The sequence below is a fragment of the Athene cunicularia genome (genome assembly GCF_003259725.1).
Source record: "Athene cunicularia isolate RWA chromosome Z unlocalized genomic scaffold, athCun1 chrZ_part2, whole genome shotgun sequence".
Classification (NCBI taxonomy): domain Eukaryota; kingdom Metazoa; phylum Chordata; class Aves; order Strigiformes; family Strigidae; genus Athene; species Athene cunicularia.
The window spans coordinates 21509106-21532268 of NW_020799143.1; the positions used below are offsets into that span (position 1 = coordinate 21509106).

Sequence of the window (23163 nt, forward strand, 5' to 3'; positions counted from 1 at the left end):
CCCCTCCCCCCCCAAAACACCCAAACCAAATAAAAACCAACCCAAACCCAAAAAAACCTAAAGTAAAGAGTCCCTAAGAATGGAGGGGAGGCAGTGAATCTGTGTGGATAGGCAAACTGTTGTGTTTTCACTTTCCTGGTTCCTGTAAAGCAGAAATCCCTTGGCTGGGGAGGAGGAATGTGTAGCAGAAGGGAGGGCCATTCTACATGCATAAATCAAAGAGACTACCCAGACAGCAAGCACCTCGTCCAGGAATGTGACTTCAGGAAAGCCATACTCATTTACATCAGGTGAAGATTTGGCTATAATATGGTTGGGACCTGCTTTTTGTAAACACTGTACAGTGTCTTACTATCTGGTTGCATATTTAATAAACCCCATAATAGTTATTTTTAAAAAAATCTTGAAATGACACTATACAACAACACAAAGATTCTGCCATTAGCACTGGAGATAGAAGAAGCCTGGATAATCCCTGATCTCCCATCTGAGAAAGCAAAGACTGATTTTTTTTCTCTTCCTTGCCAGAGTTAACAATAGGAACATTTGTGGAATTCACACAAACCGGAGGCAAAAATTAAATTGAGAGAGAACCAAGTATGGAGACTATGATAACAGGAAGAACAAGTGAAAGGGGTAAGGAAAATAGAAAAAGCCAAAAATGAAAATGGAATATTTCCCCTTCAGCAGAAACAGAGAGAGAGAAATCCAAGATTTTTTTTTACTGTGGCAGAGAAACTGGATAACAGGAAGGAGGTTTTGTTTCCATTATTAAAAGTCTCAGAAGGTTTCATGGATTATTTGTGTTTGGGGCATAGGCCTTTCAGAGTATAATGGGTCATGCTCCTCTACCTAATGCTGCAGCCTGGCTGGCATTTGTCTCTAACCTGAAGTGTGAAAGTGTGAGGGAAGAGAGAGGTGCACTAAATGGGGGTGGGTGGGGGGGCTTGAATGAACAAGCAAGGGAGGACACCCCATCAGAGCTATGTCAGGCAGTGATGAGAACATGTCAGGAAACTCACAGTCCACAACCAAGTGACTCAGGTGAGAGAGGATAAAACATGTGTGGTGACAGAGAACAAAACAGATGAATGGCAATCACAGAAGTGGAGAAGTTCATGCATTTACCAAATTACAGTATGATTTTGGTGAGCACCATATAAGGCTGGTTCTCCACCAGAATGTTTTACAATGAAATAAATGATATATGACATAAATGTTCTTCAGGTGAATTTCCAGCAATCCTCTGATAGTACTGTGGTCTGGAATAACTCCTCTGGAGCAGCTCCTTGGAAAACATAGGGTGGTGGCAGCTGTCTATCTGACCCCTCATATGACTGAGAAATGGATGTTCCAGAAATCAGATCAAATCTTTGTTAGAAGCAAGGGGTTTCAATTTAACTATCACATTTTTGCCATATGCAGAAATTGCTTATACCCTCAAAAACCCAAAAATGGCTTTAAAGTACAGAAATTATTTTAAAACCAGGAAAAATAAATTGGAAGTTTTAAAATATGTTGTGCTTTGGATCCCTATAGACATTTACTAATTAAAGCTCTGTTTCTAATAAAAAGCATTCTGTTGACTTCACCATGGTGGTTCAAGCTAGTTGCATTATATCAATGGGGCATACAGTACCCTGAAGTAACTGAAAATGAGACCTAAGATTACATCTGAGAACTAATCCCTATTTCTTCAAAAAAGGAGAAAGAAAAAGGGGCCCAGATAACACAGATATCCATATAGAAAGGAATTTAAAATGGTTAGGAGGAACAAGACAATTAGGAAGTAATAAAAAGAACTGTAAAAAGAGTTTTTAATTTGAGAAATGGTGTTGCTCAATCTCTATCACCTATGGATTTAAAAACAATGCTCAGAAATTAATTCCCATTAATTTCTTAGGTGTTTTACACAGAGAACAATGGCATGATATAGCCCATCCCTTCATGGAAGATAAAACATTTATATAATATGGGGACAGGCAATCCACACACAGCTTGCATGATTCCCGAACTGGTACAGTCATGTGTACTGTCTTATGCCATGAAGTGTGTCTGAATTGGTAACTGCATAACCTCTCTCATACCCTACCTCTGTAATTAAAAATAAACATATTTTTAAGAATCTCTAACAATACTCCTCATTGAATCAAAGATTCAGGGATACAGCTTGTTCTACACACAAAGGTGGCTTTGCTTGTCCTGAATGCAATCAGAAGTCGCTTCTGACTAACTGGTAGGTGGCCAGCAGGTAAAACAAAGACTTCAGCTCAATAACTAGTAATTAAACAAAGACTCATATTATGCCACTAAGCTACTGTTAATTCTAAACCTCCAAACAACATGAAAAATGAAGGGTTAAATATGAGAGGATCCTCTAATTTCCAAAGGTTGCATCTTGTGAACAAATACGTATTTGCCAACGAGAGTGAAAATCAGCACCTTTTAACCAAGAGAGAGTACCGAGGCACATAGAAGACAATACAACCAGCTCTTAATTTCTGCCATTAATAACCTCAGAACAGCTTGTTAGCACAGAACAGGCCACAGGCTTGCCCAAATCTCACATACTAAGAAGTATCCCTGTGGTTAGTTCAGAAAGTTGACAATTGCTTGATCCACTGGGAAAAATGCACTGGCTATGTAAGCATACACTGATCTTAATGTCACTTCTATTAATTCAGGATTCTTGCACAGACTCTAATTGATGTTTAGATGTTTTATAAAATGTTCTAGAAGAACATAATGAAATTCTTTCTTGGTTGCCAACTACAGTGTAAAAAAATAATAGATAGGGGTGTATACTATCTATGGTATATACTATACAACATACTATGGAAGTCCATATACTTCTCTGTAACAAAGACCCAGTCATAAAATACTTGAATCAATGCAAGCCCAGTAGAATAGCAAACTTAAAATTGCTTTCAGTAGTTCTGTTCTGAGCAATCCAGAAAATATAACTCTTCACCCCTGAGATAGGGTAATTATTTCTTGCAAAGAACCTGCTAACAAACATAATTCCACATATTTTTAATATTCAGAACCTTAAGCTGAATATAAATCTCAGGAAACTGCATTTTTTTGCAATTGTGACAAACCATGCCTTTGTATTATTACAGCTGTCTACTGCGCTGCCCCAAATCATGCAGTTCCAGAGATATCTCATGAAAATGTTGTTGAACCCCCACCCCCGGATCTTATGAACTCTCACAATGTACTGGGATCTGTGACTGTTATGTTTAGAATGTGTTAACGATTTTAGGTAAGTGGTAGCCTGCAGCTGCTACTGTAAATGCATAAAATAATTTCTAAGATCAAATTTTGTCTCCTCTGAAATTTAGATTCATTCACTATGCTTACAGAAGAAAGCTTATTCACTCAAACGTTACAGAGCAAGAATGCGTCATTATACTACAGGTTCCCATTCTTTTAAAAGACGCTTTATAGAGGCCTTAGAAGAATGTTGTTTTCAAAGAATGTTCACTGTTAATTCTGACAGATTTCATACTGTTTACCTTTCTGGACTACTTAGGTAGTATTAGCTATTGCTGTCATAGACAGTAAAGTAGCTACTGTCCTAAAGGATACAATTAGGGCAAATCTAGTTATGAACTTTCTAATGCAGTACCTCTACTGTCATAAAGATATGACTGTCAAGCAGGGATGCATTGTGACAAGAATACTTTGCGTTACTTTAAGTTTAATGCACCCAAAAATATAAAATTATTCCCTGTGAGGAATGTAGCATGAGCATTTGTATTTAAATTTTTCTTTGGTCACTGTCAAAAATGATGCCATATTGTAAAGTATATAGAAAATGTTGATGAAGAAGCTGAATGCTGTGTTCATGCATTAAAAATTATTCTACCATTCCAGGGTATATAAGGAAAGAGTTTAAGTGAAGTTCCTCAGGGGCGCTAGTGCTAGTGTACTTGTCTGTTTCCAAAATACATACCTTAGCCACAGAGACAGTTAAGAAATAACATCAATCTTCACAGCTGTAGTAGTTCAGCCAACTTCAGCCTTCCAGGAGTAAGAAGTGTCATAAGAATGCAAATGAGTTTGTTTTAATAGTGGATGCTTATGAGCTTTGTTCCTACGGGAAGGTTTTCTAGGAGAGGTATGCTCTGTGTTGGGACCAAAACAGCAATCAACCTGACACAGAGCCTGAATGCATTGATCCTAATTTCTAGGTCACTATAGGCAGAATACTTTGAATAATTTTCCCATAGAGATTCATGTGTCTCCAGTTAAGTTTCTGAAAGATTAAATAACACAAAAGCAGACGGAGCTAGTTTGTCTCACTATGTATCTGTAATGTTGAGAAACGTGTGCACTTGGCTGAGGTCAAGAGGTCTAGATGATTGCCTTCTTCAGATCACAAATGAGATTAGCCCAGTAACTGCCTACTCTGTTTCATTTACTGCTGGACTGCTTCTGGCTCGGAACAGAAAAATCAAAGAGAAAGGAAATGGAGTAAAGCTTCCAAAGGCACATAATGTGGCTGAAAATACACTAGAAAGCCAAAACCACATCAAGTCTACATAGATTTGAAGGAGACCGGGCACTGAAATCTGGACCCAATCTTTTCTGAGATTCATGTGTGTTCAGTAGTTAACAGAGATGGAGCAAATGTCCTCTCCTCAATCAACCTTTAGTCTACATGTAGTTCAGGAGACTAAAGTCTGATATAGGTCAGTTCAAAATAGTAGCAATATATAAGAAAAGCACAAAGGTAATATAAAAATAAATAAGGATGCTAATAAATTGGTTCAATGATCAATAGATCTTCATGCATGGTGAAACGAATGGTTACAAAATTCCCCATATCTCACTTTTAACAAACAGAGAAGCTGAAGCCCAAGGAGATGTTGCAGCTTGCTTAGTCTTGTAGCAAATAATGGCAGATTTTCCAGTTTAGTACCTCATCTACTGCTATGTGGTTTGTGATTTACAGAGAGCAACAATCCTCAAGGATAGTGTAATTTCACAGACTTGGAAAACTTGGGTGTATCAAAATTAAAAACTAAAACATTATTTACTTATGGTGTTTTCAAATGAGATCTGCTATTGCAGATAACTATAGCTCAATAGCTCTAGTTCAAAAGCTGAAAATTAGTTCCTCATTAAAAATCCAAGGAAACAGTATAAAGTGAGAAAATAACCTTTGCATTTGTATACCTCTTACAAACAAGGCAGAAGTACTCACCTTAAAAGAATGAAAACAGATTATTGAAATGAAGACCCTAAAATGATACAAGTATGGAGGAGGAGGTAGAGCACATAAAAGAGATCTGATGGGAGAAGTAATGAGGAAAGGCACTGGGTAGGGCTTTTCTCCTTACCTGGCACAAGCCACTGATGCACATGTCCAGGGATTCAGTGTAGCACCGGGTCCCATCTAGAACCTTTGGTGCCAGCTCCACAACCAGAGCTGCTCCTCTGGCCTGGCACTTCAGCGAACATGGGTTGTCAGGGTCGTTAGAGACAGGAAGCCACTCATAAAACTGTCCCTGGTACTTGACATCATTGTGAGCAGAGCACTGCTGGGCACGAAAATCACCTGCTTCTGGCGGACAGTCCTGTGGAGAAGAGGAAAAGGTCAGCAGGTCTATTCAAGACAGCCAGTTGCAGTGCCATGCATCTGTCTGCACTCCACAGCTGCCAGATGTAGAGAGTTTTTCTGTTTAGACAAAGAAGACTGATTGAAATATATAGCTACAGATACACATAATTGAACTGGATAGTTAGACCCTTCTTTCTTCTTTCCATAAAAGTATTGAAAGAACATCAAGATCATGTGTAAATATGTTTGGGACATAAGAAATTCACTGTATGTGTCTTAATCACAGCCCTGAAATGCTCTTGCTGAATCTCTTCACTTGATTGTATGTGGGGAAATGTGTGTACAGAGCCACTTTCTTACAGCAAAATTTTCCTTTGTTTGAAGAGAAAGAGAAAAGAATTACATGATGTGGTGTCCCCCAGGGCTGGGTTTTGGGGCCACTCCTGTTTAACATCTTTATTGATGATCTAGACGAGGGGATCGAGTGCACCCTCAGTCAGTTTGCAGGTGACCCCAAGTTGGGTGGGAGTGTTGATCTGCTCGAGGGTAGGGAGGCTCTGCAGAGAGACCTGGACAGGCTGGAGCCATGGGCTGAGCCCAACTGGAGGAGTTTCCATAAGGCCAAATGCCGGGGGCTGCCCTTGGGCCACAACAACCCCCAGCAGCGCTACAGGCTTGGGGAGGAGTGGCTGGAAAGCTGCCAGTCAGAGAGGGACCTAGGGGTGTTGATTGACAGTTGGCTGAACAGGAGCCAGCAGCGTGCTCAGGTGGCCAAGAAGGCCAATGGCATCCTGGCTTGTGTCAGCAATAGCGTGGCCAGCAGGGACAGGGAAGGGATCTTACCCCTGTACTGGCACTGGGGAGGTCGCACCTCGATTCCTGTGTTCAGTTTTGGGAGCCTCACTCCAAAAAGGCCATTGAATGACTCGAGCGTGTCCAGAGAAGGGCAACAGAGCTGGTGCAGGGTCTGGAGCACAGGTGGTACGGGGAGCGGCTGAGGGAACTGGGGGTGTCTAGTCTGGAGAAGAGGAGGCTGAGGGGAGACCTCATCCCCTCTACAGCTCCCTGAAAGGAGGGTGAAGATAGCTGGGGATGAGCCTCTTTAACCAAGGAACAAGCGATAGGACAAGAGGTAATGGCCTCATGTTGCTCCAGGGAAGGTTTAGGCTCGATATTAGGAAGTATTTATTTACAGAACAGGTTGTTAGGCATTGGAATGGGCTGCCCAGGGAGGTGGTGGAGTCCCCATCCCTGGAGGTGTTTAAGAGTCGGGTTAACATAGCGCTGAGGGATCTGGTGTAGTTGAGAACAGTCAGTGTTATGTTAAGGGTTGGACTAGGTGATCTTCAAGGTCTTTTCCAACCTAAATGATTCTGTGATTTAATTGTTTATTTATTTATTTAAGCTCTCTTCACTAGCTATTTTTCTCCTCGATGACCTAAATCAGTTGGTAAGGCAACAAGAATCAGAAAAATGTGATATACATGTACTTTCATCTAAGATTTCATAACTTGCATAATTAGCAACTTACTATTATTTTACTGTGAAGGCCTTTAAAATGCCCCTTTGTTAATTATTCAGGAGGTTTGTGAAACATATAAACCCTACTCTGAACCTAGTACACCTGATATAAAAAACAAAGACCAAAGACTACTTGAAGTCTCTTGATGAGAAAGTGAGGCTTTTTTTACCCACATATACATTCTTGTAGCATTGAAAACCTTGAGTCAGGTTCTCAAGAGAGCAAGATCTTCAAAATCATGACCAGACAAAATAAACATGAGTTCTTTTTATTTCCTTCCCCGTTTTTGATTCTTGAAGAATGCTATTTCAAGTTTTTCTGTGCAAGAATCCACAAAGGCTAGAGGTTGTGTTTTTTAGAGGTAACCTGAATATCTCACATAATTACAGGAATACAGGAATTAAGCTTTAGGAAAAACAATAAGCATCTTGAGAACTGTGACAAAAAGACAACAAACAGGAGGACCTAGAAGCCATTATGCACCAGGAAAGCTATGACATAATTGCCATTGCAGAAACATGGTGGATGTCTAACACAACTGGAATGCTGCAATGGAATGCTAGAAACCCTTTAGAAGGAAGAGGCAAGGAAGGAGAGGCAATGGGGTAAACCCTGTACATTAGGGAGTGTTTTGACTCTCCAGAGGCTGATAATTTTGATGAAAGAGTTGAGTATTTATGTGTAAGAATCAGGGGAAAGACCAACAAGGCAGATATCATGGTAAGAGTGTTGCAGACAACTCAGCCAGGATGAAGAGACAGATGAAGTACTCTATAAGCAGCTGGGAGAATCTCACAATCACTAGCCCTTGTTCTCCTTAGCGACTTCAACTTACCAGATGTCTGCTGGAAATACAGTGCAGCAAAAAGGAAACAGTCTGGAAGGCTCCTGGAGTGTGTGGAAGATAACTTCCTGACATGGTGAGTGAGCCAACTAGGGAACATACCCCACTAGACCTGCTGTTTGTGAACAGAGAAGGACTTGTGGGTGATGTGATGGCTGGAGGCTGTCTTGGGCGTGGCAATCATGAAATGAGCGTTTTCAATTCCTGGAGAAGTAAGGAGAGCGATCAGATGAACTGCTACCTTGGACTTCTAAGGGCAGACTTTAACCTGTTTAGTGGCTTGGTTGATAGTGTCACTTGGGAGGCAATTCTGAAGGGCAAAGGGGACCAGGAAGGTTGGACATTCTTCAAGGAGGAATGTTAAAGGCACAGGAGCAGGCTGTCCCAATGAGCCGAAAGACAAGTTGGCAGGAAAAACAACCTGACCTGGCTGAACAGGGAGCTTTGTCTGGAACTTAAGGAAAAAAAGGAGTTTATGACCTTTGGAAGAAGAGGCAGGCCACTCAGGAGAACTCCAAGGATGTTGTGAGGTTATGCAGGGAGAAAATTAGAAGGGCCAAAGCTGAACTAGAGCTTAATTTGCCTACTGGCATAAAAAAGACAAGAAAAAATGTTTCTATAAACACATTAGCAACAAAAGGAGTACTAAGGAGAATCTCCATCTGTTATTGGATGCAGGGGAAAACACAGTGACAAAGGGTGAGGAAAAGGCTGAGATACTTAGGTGCAAAAAAGGGCAGCAAGGCTGGTGATAGGTCTAAAGAACAAGTCCTATGAGAAGCAGCTGAGAGAACTGGGGTTGTTTAGCCTAGAGAAAAGGAGGCTCAGGGGAGACCCTGTTGCTCTCTATAAATACTTGAGCGGATGTTGTAGTGAGGTGGCTGTTGGTCTTCCCAAGAAGCAAGTGACAGGACAAGAGAAAATGGCTCAAGTTGTGCCAGGGGAAGTTTAGATTGGACATTAGGAAACATTTCTTTACTGAAAGAAACTCTTCACTGGTTGTCAAGCATTGGAACAGGCTACCCAGGGAAGTAGTTGTGTCACTAGCCCTGGAGATATTAAAGACTTGTGAATGTGGCACTTAGGGACATGGTTTAGCCATGGACTTGGCAGTGTTAGGTTAACGATTGGACTTGATGTTAAAGGTCTTTTCCAACCTAAACAATTCTATGATTCTATGAAAAAAAAAAAATGTTGGCAATACAGCTGCCTCAGATTATTAAGATCCCATAGTCCTCCATCTTGCTGCTGTAAGAAAATCTGCTGCTGAATGATACCTGGTCAAATATCAGGTGAAATGAATACCTGTTACAACCTTTGCTTGAGGACTGTAATATGTTTTAGTAGAGAATAATAAATGATGATTATAGACTTGATACGGAAGGCCTTTGATGTATATACAACTATGTAATTAGACAATATCCTTATAAGATACCTGTATTGTCTGTCTTCAAACTACTTCATCCTATAGAAATTCCATTATCATTAATGACAACCTTATACACAGACTTCCTATCCTCCCACCTAGGAAAGTCTCGCTCCTATTGAGGCAAAATAGCAGGTTTAAATAATCACCTCTGTTTCTCAGATCTTCTGCATCTTCATACACTAATCTATTTCTGCTTCTTTTAAATAGGGCAAATTTTTAGAGCTTTCAATGCGAATGGCATGGGGGCTGCATGTCACTTTATAACATTAAAAGATCATTGTTTAGTATTAAGTTCTAAAATAAAACATGTCTTAAAATCAAGCTTTCAAATCTCCTTTTGAAGCAAATTGGCAGAATCTTGGCTATAAATTTGTTATTTATAAGCATTTGGCTCAAATCCAAGATAACCAATCTGGACTCTCATTTACTGTGTAGTGGCAATGTGGTTATGCCCACTTTTGTTTGAAAGTTGAATAATGTTGGATCACACCCCTCCAAACATTTCTTATAGCGAACTACACACACATACAAGCCATCACCTTAAGCTACGTCTTCTGCTAATTTGTTTTGTAGCATGAGAGCAAAGTTTCAGTTAATTTGCTTTGTATTTGAGTGTGACGCAGTGCAAAAGTAATGGGTCAAGCTCCAGTCAAAAGTTCTGCTGTCTAGGTACAAGGGAATAGTGCCCCTGCTATGAAAGGTTATATGGATTAAGGTGTAAGAGATAAAAAGGATTTTTGCTAAATCTTGCTCTAGAAAAATACATATCAAAGAGCAATAATCCAGAGCTCATTCATTGTTTGGAGGCTGAAAGTCCAATCTTGTAACTGGAATTTTACTGCTGGAGGACTTAAACAGCAGAAAATTTTTCTCTTAGTATGTTATGGAAGATAAAAAACACAGTAAATGTTGGAAGTATTTCAGTTTGATTTTAAAATCTTAAGAAAATCTTAGAAGCAATCAGGCCCTTTTTGTGATCTGGACAAACTACTGACAGAGGACAAAGGTTGGAGTGAAGAGAGAAGAAAAATATGTGGAAAATTCATTATTCCTCTGTAGCTGTGTAATTAGGGAAAAACTGGTCTTTATGTTCTGCTTTTAAACAAAGGATGAACAAAACAGTACAGTTTGACCCAAGATCTGGTTTAGCTCTATTTTCAAATAGAGACAAGCAGAGAGGAACACTGTGGCCTTACTTCCTGCCACAAAATCTTCTGTTGCATACCCTTCTCTGATATTTTCTCTCCATAAATGAATACAGTCAGGTCTATTGGCTTGGCTTAGGCTTGTTGCAGAGATCCAAGCCAACACTCTTGTTTGGTTCAAGCTTGGCTCTACCTTCAAAACTTCCTGGCTTGCAATAGCTTTATTTTTACAAAGACAGAAAGGCCCAATAAAGTACATGACATACAAAGTTCATAATCCTGCTTTGTACAGTATTCAAGACTATGTTTGTTGTGTTGAATTTTATTTCTAAATCAGAGAAAGAAAAAAAGGTACAGTCAACATAATGGGCTTTCAGGACACGGCAGGTGACCAGGACCAATGTTATATACTTCAAGACTTTGATATCATGATCAAAATAAAACAATGGATTTAAATAGTAGAGCTTGTGTTTAAATAAGTTTTCATGTGAAACTTGAAGCCATTCAAAGAATACATTCAAGCAGTCAGAAATGCAGACATGCATACTTATCTTGGCATGCACATACGAAAATGGGACACAGTCTGGATCAACACTTTTCTACTACTGCAATCCTGAATCCTGAATCTACCCGAAGGCCTTGAAGATCGCTTTCCCTCAGAGGGGAACTTTCACCCTAGTTAACAAAGACATTTTACCCATCATTAGACACAGGTCACTGAGACTGAAAAAGTAGGAACTGTACAAAACTTGGAACTGCTTATTTATCTCGTGTCCATGTTTTTTTTTCTTGCTTCTTAAACTCACTATTTATTGTTTGTATTATATGTCAGTGGGGATCAGAGCCTCTTCATGCTGGGCTTCGTGCAATCATATAATGAAAGACAGATATAAGCTCAAGACTATAAATGAGTATTCTAGTTGCTGAACTAACAGATAAGGCAAAGCCAGTGTTTTGTTGCACATTTGTTTAAGCTATTTCCTTCTAAACACTTCACACCTTTAAGTAAGAGCATTTACTGTCTTGAGGCAGTCTTCCTGGGACTCGTATCTTCAGCGTTGGCTCCTGGACAGGAGAAACTGTAGACTCTTACTCCAAAGTCTTTTCCCCTTTTAAAAAATCAGCCTGCTTTCAGTATCTGCATGGTATCTTGGTAGAAGGGGATCCTCTACAGCTGCCAGCTAGCACTGCTTTACTGTCCTGAGTGAAGTCACACTTCATTCCACCTCAGGGTCTGATCCTGGAAGCAATCTAACGGTATGCAGTTTGTTTACTTGCACAGCAGACTGACAGACGATGGTGTGCCCACACTCTGAGACAGCCAGAAGTCACAAGTCAGTGTTGCAGTGAACCCAAGGTAGCATATCTCTGCATGGGTTATGTAGTTCTGTGAGTTATTTTTCTAACCACATCCGTGTGGCCTTTGTTTGGCTTGGAATATTTGGGAGCACTGGCATCTGCCTGCAAAACCACTAGAGTCTTGCTTCAGGTTACTACAGCTTTGGTGCTATATTCAAACCTTACCAGTTTTGTTTTCTTTTGGAAAATATCTGTGGGCCCCTGCAGATGTGAGGAACCACTGCCATTGCAGTCCTTGAATAATCAGAAAGAACTAATAAAATTGAAAGTCTCATCTAAGTCCATTTATCTTCAAGCTTCCTACACATTAAGCCATTTTAGGGAAGAAAATTTCCAGTGAATAGGAAACAACTGTTCCTCCTCTAACCCTGTGAGTCTTAGATGGCTGTTTCATGACGTTTAGCGTGTGAAGGCTCTTGAGATACTCCTGAAACACTGAGCCTGTGCTGGATACCTATGATCTCCATTCATCCTATCAGGTCAAGATTTCCTCCACTGCAGTGAAAATATGTACCATTTTAAAGATATCAGAAGCCCCTCTGATGTATGAAACTTATTTTAAAGTAAACACAGGAGTTTCATCTTCATCTCCTAGGCACCTAATGCTGGCTACATTATTAGGGCTTCATTTGCTTCCTCACATCCAAAATAATTTTTAAACTTGACCTCCTATTTGACCCTTCCTAAAGGCCATGGAGTTTTGCTATGTTTGAATCTCATTTAAAATAATTTCTGTTAATCAACAAACCAGTGGAAAAGATAAGATGAATCCCAGATGTCCCTCGATAGTGACAGGGCGACCAGATTTCATGGGTCAAAAGAGGGTCAGGCTTTTTCAAGTTTACTTAGTGGGTGAAATGTGGAAGATTCTATCTAAGCTGTGATAGGTAGAAACAGTTGAGGAACCTTAAAACAGTTTACAATTTATGTGCTTGTCTATTTGCAGAGGCCAAAAATTATTTACTATATCTGGATCTTTTCCTCTGTGCAAAAAATTTCTAACTGGACTACTCCGTGCAGCATCTGACAGAACAGCTTATTGAACCAGTTCCATGAAGTACACATGGCATTTCAGCTGACCATTTCCCTACTGAGAAAGAAATCCCAAGGTCCTCAAGTAGAGACTTGCCCAAAACTAAAGAAGAACTTCAGATAAAAGTACAGAGATTAGGAGATCTAGGGATTTAACAGAAACTCCTTGAATTCTTGTTGAGTGCCCTGTTTGAATTAAGTTTCTTGCAGCCAAGCTTTTCACTAGTCTGCTCCTGTGAACTTCTAAATAGGTTACGATCCGGCTTAGCTGCTTAGGTTGAGATGGGCTCATACTATAACTTTCTCTGACAACCACAAGACACATCAATGTCTGACAGAGAAGCATGAGAGAAATAGTATGAACAAAGTAAATTGGGGAATATCAGCAAATGCTTCTACTCTGCATGAAATAAACATGGAGTCCTGACCAGAGTCCTGAGATGTCACTGTCATGGAAGTGATTCACATTATTTGGTCTACAAAGATTCTTTATGCATTTACACAGAATGGCAGCAGTGGGTTTTTGTTTGTTTGTTTGTTTGTTTGTTTGTTTTCCCTATTTTTTAATATTCAAAGATTCACAGGTCCACTTGCTGAGAAGAAAGAAAATCCAGAAGTCAGTTCTGCTACCATTAGCAACATACTAAAAGCACTTGTTTCTAAATTTGAAGAAATAATTCCTAGATGACACACTGGCATTTTAAAATGCATCCTTTCAGAAATAAGAGGATAGTTAATAAAATCCACCATTTTGAAGAACAGACTGTGGTGACAATAAATGATCTGAATTTTGAAGAATTTCCACTTAAAAAGTAAACTGACATTAAGTAAATCTGGTGTTAGTAAGGAGACAGGTGTAATGATTATACTTTTTATTTTAAAAAAATAAAATTTACTGAAAAATACAAACTGGGAGGTTTGATTGCAAAAGACTTCACATGGCATTTCTGGCCACCAGGAGGTAGAAAAACTAAATCCTATTTTTGTAGCTCTGAAAATATCCTCCCTGGATATGATGCTTCTCATACACAGAAGCCAATGCTTCTCACTCACAGAAGCGAGTGCTTCTCAGAATTATGCACTTTTATGGAAGTTTAGGTTTACACTTTCCAACAGGTTGGGCTTTGGTGACTGGAAACAACATTTTGTCATTTTGTCGAAAGTGAGATGAGCAATATCAGTGTTAGTGTGTACAAAATGTAGTATGAACTGGTAAGAAACAGGGATAGAAGTTGCTTGTCAAAAAATGGAGGATGTCATTACAGCTGGTATTTCAGTCAAGTGAAGTGACGTATATATAAAAAAGAGCTGCAGGTGGTGTTTACAAGTTTTGGTGCTCTGATTAATGGGGTATAGCCATTACCTACAAATTTTATCCTAGGCTTAAGGGAACTGTTCTAAACCTTGTCAAATGAGCTAGTAACATTTTGCAGCTTCCAGCATTGTCTATTTTCATGTCAAACAGCAAAATCTCAAGAGCAGCTTCATATGTAGTGTTCCACATCATGCTGGCAGGTATAAGCAAGTAAATATGAAAAGCAAAGTACTTTGGGAATGATTTTTTTTTTTTTTTTTTTTTTTTTTTTCTGGTCTGATTCAGAAAACAGTGCAATATCAGGGAAAATAAAAATGTTTTCAGTCACCAAAAGGGGGTTGATAGTGGAGGAGAATGAAAAGAGAAGGCATGAAGACACATGGGGAACACATCCCAACAAACATTCTTCAGGTAGTTTTTCATGTGAACAGGGTAAGAGGAAGCAAAAAACAACACAGTGGCAGAAAGACTGAAAAAGAGAAAGGGCAAATGAGGTGTCATAATACCCTCTTAAAAAGCTGGAGAGAACCTGGCAACTAAGAACATGCCTAGAAAAAGGAACAGAGAGCATGCTAGCTTGGGAAAAAACAAAACAAAACAAAACAAAACAAAAAACTAGTAAAAAAATCCTACTCACAGTTTGGAAATTTTTTTGTTTATTTTGCATAGTGTTTAGTATAATGACCCAGCTAGATACAAAAACATGTTTTCATTGCATTCAAAGTAATTTTCTAAAGAAAAACACATTACTCCCTCTCTTCCTTCCATGATTATATTCTAAAATGTCTGGAAACATATATGGAGTCAATATGAATAGAAAAAAGAAAAAAAGCATATGCAATTCAACCCTAAATCATCTTCAGATTCCCTCATTCCTTCTTTTAGTATTTATACATACGGCTTCATACCCATAATCTTTCCAGTTTCTGATCAACATCAGACAACCCAAGTGGTGAACATACTGGACTGGACTTGTTCCATTAAGTTCTGCTCAGAAGCTCAGACAGAAGTATCAATCTCTCTTATAGTCTATACTATGCAAAATGGTTCAGCATCCCTAGAATAATACAGGTCACTGAAAAAACAGATGCATAACTCTCTCCCCTTTCCTCTCCTTTTCTTTATCTCATTCTCCCTGATCACTGCCCACCCCCCATCCCCCACCTCGACCCCCGTAATTTAATTTTAGGATGAATTAAAACCAGCTGTAGCAAAATCTTGCAAATGATAGTGCCTATGAAAACGTGTTCATTGCCAAACTCCAAGAAGTATTCTTCCCATTCTCCAATTTCACCCTTAAAATAAAGAATTGGCTTTTAGTATATGTGACCACCCATCATTTCCTATAAGAGGACAGTCATATGAACAAAAACATGTCACTTTACAGAAGGACAGTTTACAGAAAATAAAAAGACTTGTTATTTTATGAACAGGAACATCAGTCCTCAAGTTATGCACAAGATAGTGGTAATAAAAGTTTGTATTTCAGGACTCACTGATTGCCACAAGAATCAAAAAGGATTTTTTCACAATGCATGACTACTAGTTTCATTTGCAGGGGCAGAATGAGGGGATTTGTTCTCATCTTACCAGAAACAGACTGTCATCTAACTGATGAAAATGTAGGTCTCATTGAGCCTGGGGTTCCATTCTCCTAATTTTCAGTATCTTTGTTCATGAAATCTTAAAAGACGAAATCTGAGTTAACAAAAATAAACACAGTATTCTGTGCCTTTTCCAGTGCAAATTTCCATGACAAGCCATGGAGTTAATGAATCATTTCCAAGGCCAAATTTATGTGTATGTCCCCTTGGATTCTGGACACAAGAGACAAATAGTATTTCAGTGGTATAGCGGCTCAATTCAGTAACAGAATGGATTTCAGTGGAGAGATGCATGTCTGGGGTTCCCAATCAGCTTTACATTTCCACTGCTGCGGCACAAGGTATTTCGAAGTGGTACCTAGCCCCAGAAACACTAGGTTGACGACCACCACGGCTGTGGCAGGATCCTACCATAAGTTCTAATGCTGATCATGGTGGCAGTGCCCTTGCAATGACTGATGTTGTGAATACTGGTGCATGGTATCTCAGATTAGTAAATATGATAAGTGGAAGTGCATAACATCTGAATCAAACTCAACATAGTTTAAAACCAGAAAATGCTCTCCCTCGGAATCAAGTGCCTGCAAAAAGAATACAACCAAATATGACAAAGCCATTTTTGAAGGGCCAGTCAAAGTAGATGCAGTCAGAAGCTTGAGAATAGTTTATTACTAGTTCTGCAAGTTTACCAATACCAAACAAAAGAAAACTCATTTCATCCTTTTCCTAAAGAAAACAGAAATGTAGAAAATCCATTCTTTACTCTCTCTTCAAAAAAAGGGGGTTAAAGTCATAAATGTAGTCCTGGGTCTTCATAATATGGCAGTAAAACTGTCACCAATTTCAGCATAGTAAAGCTCTTTGAAAGTTTCAGTTTGGGTTATTTGGTATGAAATAATTAAGTAAGTTCTGCAGCTGCATGCTTCACTGGCATGTTGGAAAGTCTGCAGCCATTATGGCCAGATACAAGGTATGTAAAGGAATTGCCTGAAAAAACTATGCAAGATTTTATTTTGAAGGAAAACTGTTCAGATGCACGTTACTAAAACAGAACCTAACCGAAAAATAACATTTTAAAAATTATTCCTTATATTGAAGAGTTAAAATCAATGATTCCAAAATAAGGCTTGCAACACAGGTAAAACCCCAGCCTCTCATTAGGGTGATCCACGAACAACTAATGGCAGCAGAGCAGGATGCTAGTTTGTCTCACTGCTCTTAGCATATACACAAGGGCAAGTCAGAATCACAGAATGGTTTAAAAGGGACCTTAAAGATCATCTAGTTACAACCCTTCTGCTGTGGGCAGGGACACCTTCCACAGGAATAAGGAAGGTGACTGTCATAATATGCAGGCATTCACAAACCAAACTGATGGGTCTAACTGTAGTCCAATTAGACTTTTTTTTTTTTTTTTTCCTTTTTGTGTCCTATTCCACAGAGCCACAGCATGCAAACTTGACTGGCACAAATCAACCTTCCCATTCCCTCCATGGTAGCAGTGTAGCCTAAAAGCCTCACAGATAGAAACCAGACTGTTATTCAGCAGTAGACATTTATTGACTACTGTAGTTGTTTTCAGTTAGAAAAGCATATGTCTAGAGCGATGAGAAATTTCAGGAACCCAAAGGATACACCCAGAACAAATTTCAGAGGAAGAACTGTGAGAAATCTTACTGCAATAGGAGTCTAAACTCAGATAGAAGCAGTTTCTTTCATTATGAACTGTGGTCTATTGAAGAAAATATAAGCTAAATATGAGGGAACGTATTCATTTTTTTAGCTTAAACTTTTAAACCTTTTTAGACAAAGCACCTATTGAAAGGCTTCTGAGTATGTCCCTATCAGGCATGGGAAAGCTTGGCCAGTGCACATTTGATTTCATTTTCCATCTTTCCTGGTAAAATTGACATTTCTCCATGTAATTTGAGAGCTTTTACTGTTCTTGGCACCCAATAAAACTTTCCATATGAAAGTCTTTCTTTCCATTTTCACCAGTGAAAACACACACTTCCACTTTGGTGAGCAGAGAAGTTAAAGTTTATTGTATTGAAATATGTATTTATTTTATTGTATTGAAAACTGTATTCATCATATATAAAAACCAAACAAGAGCCTTTGGAAAGGCCAAAACACTCATGCAGGCTACCTAAAACTGCTTCTCTAAGACCTGCAACAGAATTCCAATGCTGGGAGGGCACAGGTGAACAAAACCATCTCTCTTAATGACCTGTCTTCAATCCTTAACAGCTTAATCCTCCAGCCTGACAGACTGCCCAGTGTGAACCAGCTGGTTACCCAAGTAATACTGGGAACATGAGTGGTCTGGATTCTGCCAGGGGGGTTGTAAAAAGCAACTCTGAAGTTTCACCAACACTCTCTTTTGGAAAGGCTGTGACTGCAATCCCTTCCACACAGTTTTAGCATCATGCTATGCCATAATCTCTCCAGTTTTTCAATAAACTGACAAAGGTTTTCCCACAGTCCTTCTGGTATGAAGGCAGTTTAGATAGTTACAGTACCCTCACTATCACATTACCAAATTATTTTATATAATATGGATGTGACTGTCAAAGCTGTACTTCACTTACCACATTGCTGCACGTCCTGTACCGGATGTTTCGCCCTTCACAGATCCTGTGTCCAAAAATTAAAAACAAACCCCAAACCATTAATAGCTGAATATAAAAAGCAAACACATAATGTTTACTGTGTCAGCATCTTTTCCACGAAGATCTCTAATCACCAAATTTCCCACCAACCCTCTTCCCCAGAGCAAAGGGCTCACAGTCCCTATATGGGCATTGAGGTTTGAATTCTACAGCTCCTCAGCTTCCTACCTTTGCTTGAAAAATGAGTTTCTAGAGGGTGGCATCAGTTTACAAATGACGTTGGAAGTCATAGATTTTAGTTGGAAATCAACATCTGAATCACATAAATAATGCCCCATGTCTCCCAGCTACTCAATGATTTCACAAGGGCACAGCTCTGTGTCTACCCAGGCACACACATCAGCACAGACACAGAGCAGCTGGGCTTTATCTGGCTGGGGAGCAAACAACGCATTGGGAGGAAGGAAGGTTGCCTATGGCAGCGTGAAATGACAGGCTGAAATTATCCCAATTTGATATGAGGGCAGAAGGAGAGCATAAAAACCCCCTCGATCCACCAGCCCTTCACTACTCCTTGATCCCTGCTGCAGAACAGCATCCCAAGAGCAGCTGGGCTCAGCAGAGGTCAAGAAGAGCACGTGCCCTGACGTGTGCTCTCCATGGCTCTCCTCCTTTTCCCCCACAGCAGATCCATACCAGCTCTGATTCTGGCAGGGCTCCCAGAAGAAAGGTCAACACCCAGATATCTTTTTAACACTCAGCAGCGTGCATTCCGAGTATTTGATCTGCGGTGAAGTTTCATGTGTTTTATAGGTTCAGACCACATATTTTGTGGAGGTCCTCAGTACAAATCAGAGTGCAGGGTTTGGCTTTTAAAGATTATCCTTCAAAATAATAGGATTCCTTACATTTTTAATTTCACAACTTTTTTCCCTTTTTTTTTTTTTTTTTTTTTTTTTTTCTGTTGGCCAGAAGCACACATTCCTTGAGAACTAAATGCCTGCCAAGACTGAATTTTTAAATCCAAACCATTTTGAACTATCCAAGAGAAAGGACAGCATCTGCATGTATTTGTGTCGTTCTTTTTTCCTTCATTTTTTAAAAACAGAAAAATCTTTTTCCATACTGAGTTAACTCTAAAACTAACTGAACAGATTTTCTTTAACTTATTAAAGGCATCCTTTTTCCCATCTTTATTCACAAGACTTAACTGTGAAATTCCCCTAGTAGTCATCTACACCTTTGTGAGTACAAAATCAAAACAGTTTTGCAAACATATCACAGTGGCATAAATGATCACAAAAGAAGTTAGACAAGTAAATAAACCCTATTACTTTTTCAGAAGAAATGTAAGCATAAAGACAACATATTTAGTTGTGTAGCATTTGACAAATAAAGAATGCTGCTAAAGCATAATAGGAGTGTGATTAATCCAATGGTTTTGTAACATTTTATGATTAACAAGTAAATTTTGATCATTGCAAACATGCACAGAAGTGAAAAGTGTACACAGAGCATCTTAACACTAGAAAAAAAAGTTTTAGTAGTACAATAATAAAAATTATATTCATAATATGTTATGAACTTAAAACCAAAAAAAGAAAACCCAAGCAACTCCCCCACTATCCCAGTCATTCCTGAAGAGTATAGACAAGCTCATAGAGATATTGTGGTGCAGGTCAGAGCTGTTTACACACTGTTACGTTCAGTAGAGATACTCTTGATTTACACCAATCAGTAGCAAAGAAAAAAAAGTATTATATAGCATGTAAGCTGTCCTGGTGCAGGCCTTGTACACCAGAATGATAGATTGTTCAGCAAGCTTGATACTGCCCCATCTGTCTCTGAGAAATGCCATACAACCCATCAGACATCTCTTTGCTTTACACAGATCTGCTGTTATCACAGTTTCAATTATCGCAATTAACCTCAGAACCATTGCACTGCCAGGGAAATCTAAATTTCTATCAGCTGCCTCACAGTTTCTTCTTCTTTTCACAGTTTCTTCATGTTGTCTGTTTTAAAATGAAAAACCACTTTTTTTTTTTTTTTTTTTTTTTTTTTTTTTTTTTTTTTTTTATTAGGGAAAAGAATAGGTACTTTGATTAGACGTGCAACAGAACTATTCAGATTTTTCTTCCAATTTCACTCCTTTGGCTAATGGTCAGGGTTGTTCAGAAAAAATGTGGAATTCTGGATGCAGCTAGTGCTGTGATGATTCATGAACACTAGGACCCACTCTTGCAAAACTGCCCTTGTCCCCTCTCCCAGACTATATTTGGGATTTTGCTGTTTAAGCTCATTAGTTTCCCAGTTATCACCCATCAACCAAAAGCAGGCAAACCTTTTTAGCCTGAGTTGATGTATTTTCACAATAGATTTGCAGAATACTTTGTGTTTCAGATCTATGCTGCTTCAGGACAATATTCCAGATTTTCTTAAATTCAAGTATCTACTTTGGGATTCAAATCCATATGATTTGTAGAAAACAAGATGGCTAAAAAGAGTCTGAAAATAAAATTTAAAGAGCAGCTTTTGGGGGGCATACATTTTGATTTTAAAAAGTAAATTCTGTTTCTGTTGTCTATGCTTAAAATAGATAGCAACCATCTTGTGAACTTAATCCTGTTAAAGTGAAAAACACAGCATCTTGCATGATATGCGACCAGACTAAGTTTTCTCCTCTAGGCAGGGTTCAAATTAATGGTACAGGTCCCATATCTCAGTGTGGATTCTTTGCAGAATGCCATAGCACAAAGCATTTAATATGCAAGAAAGGACCACAGCGGATTAATAAAACCATGTTATGAGATGATACAGTCACCACATATCCTCTGACCTCTGCAGGGTATAAATGAGAACTCACATCGACACGGAGTAGATACAGCCTGTTGGAAAAGGCAGAAGTCACCCAAAATGGCAACTTCGTCTTTGAGAGCACGCAGAGTGGGAGCAGTAAGAGGTACTTCTAGTCTTCTCTGTTATCTACATACTGCAGGGGATTTTGCGGAGGAAAAAGGTAGCTGAGGGTTTTGCTTGACAGGCAATTATTAGCATGTGAATATGAAAGAAAAGCAAGCTATTTGGAATCACGTTTCATTCTTCAAACCTAGTCACTTGTTTTTAGTAAAGTTTCTGAAAAATATTAACAACTTTTAATCTATTAAATTATTCACTTCCTTTAATGTAAACATCCCCAAACCCTGGTATTTATTTCTCCAGGCTCCAGTTTGTAGAGGGACTTAGTTCAAGTCCCCCCCTCAAAGGTCTGAAGTAGATGTGTATTTGTGTTCAGCTAGAGTTTGAAGCCTTGCAATAATCCATGTCAGAAAGAATAGCAATCTTATGCCAAAATTGCCTTTATCTGTAATTACCAAAGATGATGAAAGAGATTTGCAGAGGAGTGTCTCATCAACTCCTGCCACTCTCAGCAGTCATCAAAGTTTGAAATGCTTTTCTTAAGAATCAAGTCTCCAAATAAGCAAGCAACTATGAATCAAAAGTGGGTTATTTTTGTGGATGTGAATTTTGGTGCAACTGTTCACTACAGGGATTTGAAAATTTATGTAATACTGGACAATTTTAGCTCATCTTTATTTTCACAAACTTTGATAACCACTTTTCTGAGACAGGTTCTGGTTTCTGCACTATACTTGTGAGAAAAGTATGCTGTGGACCTTCCTCCTCCCGTGAGGTCTTAGGCAGGCTGCATGAGCCCTCCCCCTCCCCTGGTGCCAGAAGGCATGATGCCATGCTACACACACAGCAACACTTGCATCTCTCTTTCCTTACCCTGTTCCTCTTACCTCTTTCTCAAAAGTTGCACAGTGTTATGACCCCCCCTCATCTTCAGTACAGTATCTGTGTTTGTCCTCTGTGGAAAAGAGAGACTCTTATTTTTTAAGCACATCCCTTCTTCCATAAAGGAAACAGGAGGGAAGGCCATGGACACCAGATTGTTATGAACAAGAAGGACATATCATGACTGCATTGAATTTACGAGTTCACTTTTTCAAACTGTCTTGCCAGGTCTGCCCAACTTCATGTCCAGATTATTCAATTTACAATAAATTGAAATTATGCATAAACATTTTTCCATACTCTTTCGTTAATAAGCACCTTGCCTGCCACAATAAGTTGTAGATGCACTGGTATGTTTTGCCATGCAGCTTGACATTTCAACTGTAAAAATCTTTCATTCCTTAGGAGACTGTCTCCTACAGACTTCTGCACCTTACTGAAATAGTGGAACAACAGAAGTATTACAAGAATAGTTAACTTTGAGACAAGAAAAGTGAACATGGATAGACAAGCCAACTTTCCCTGGCAAATTTATCATATCATATGAATATTCTTTCTGCAGGAGTAACAAAATAAACAACCAGGACGCAAAACACCAGCTTGAGTCACCACACACAGGAAGCTGGGTAGGCAAATAAAAACATGTGTACTGATCTGTGGTCACCAAAGACCTACTTTTTGCATAAATAATGAGCATCCCTGCAGAGAAGGATTTGGGGTACTGGTGGATGAAAAATTAGATATGAGCTGGTAACATGGGCTTGCAGCTCAGAAAGCAAATATTATCCTGGGCTACATAAAAAGAAGCATGACCAGCAGGTCAAGGGAGGTGATTGTCCCCCTCTACTTCACTCTGCTGAGACCCCACCTGAAGTACAGCATCCAGCTCTGGGGTCCCCAGTACAAGACAGACATTGAGCTTGGTAGAGCA

The 23163-nt window shown here is 39.2% G+C and overlaps 1 protein-coding gene across 2 annotated transcripts in view; it reads right to left on the reverse strand.

Moving 5' to 3' along the window:
• ADAMTSL1 (ADAMTS like 1) overlaps window positions 1-23163 on the reverse strand; it is a 217249-nt gene that overhangs the window by 157299 nt on the left and 36787 nt on the right. For both annotated transcript variants that reach the window (XM_026866332.1, XM_026866331.1), the window contains exons 3-4: window positions 18411-18456; window positions 5349-5585 (exon numbers count right to left, since the gene is read on the reverse strand). In XM_026866332.1, the coding sequence (XP_026722133.1) occupies window positions 5349-5585; window positions 18411-18456 (283 nt within the window). The remainder of the gene's footprint in view (window positions 1-5348; window positions 5586-18410; window positions 18457-23163) is intronic.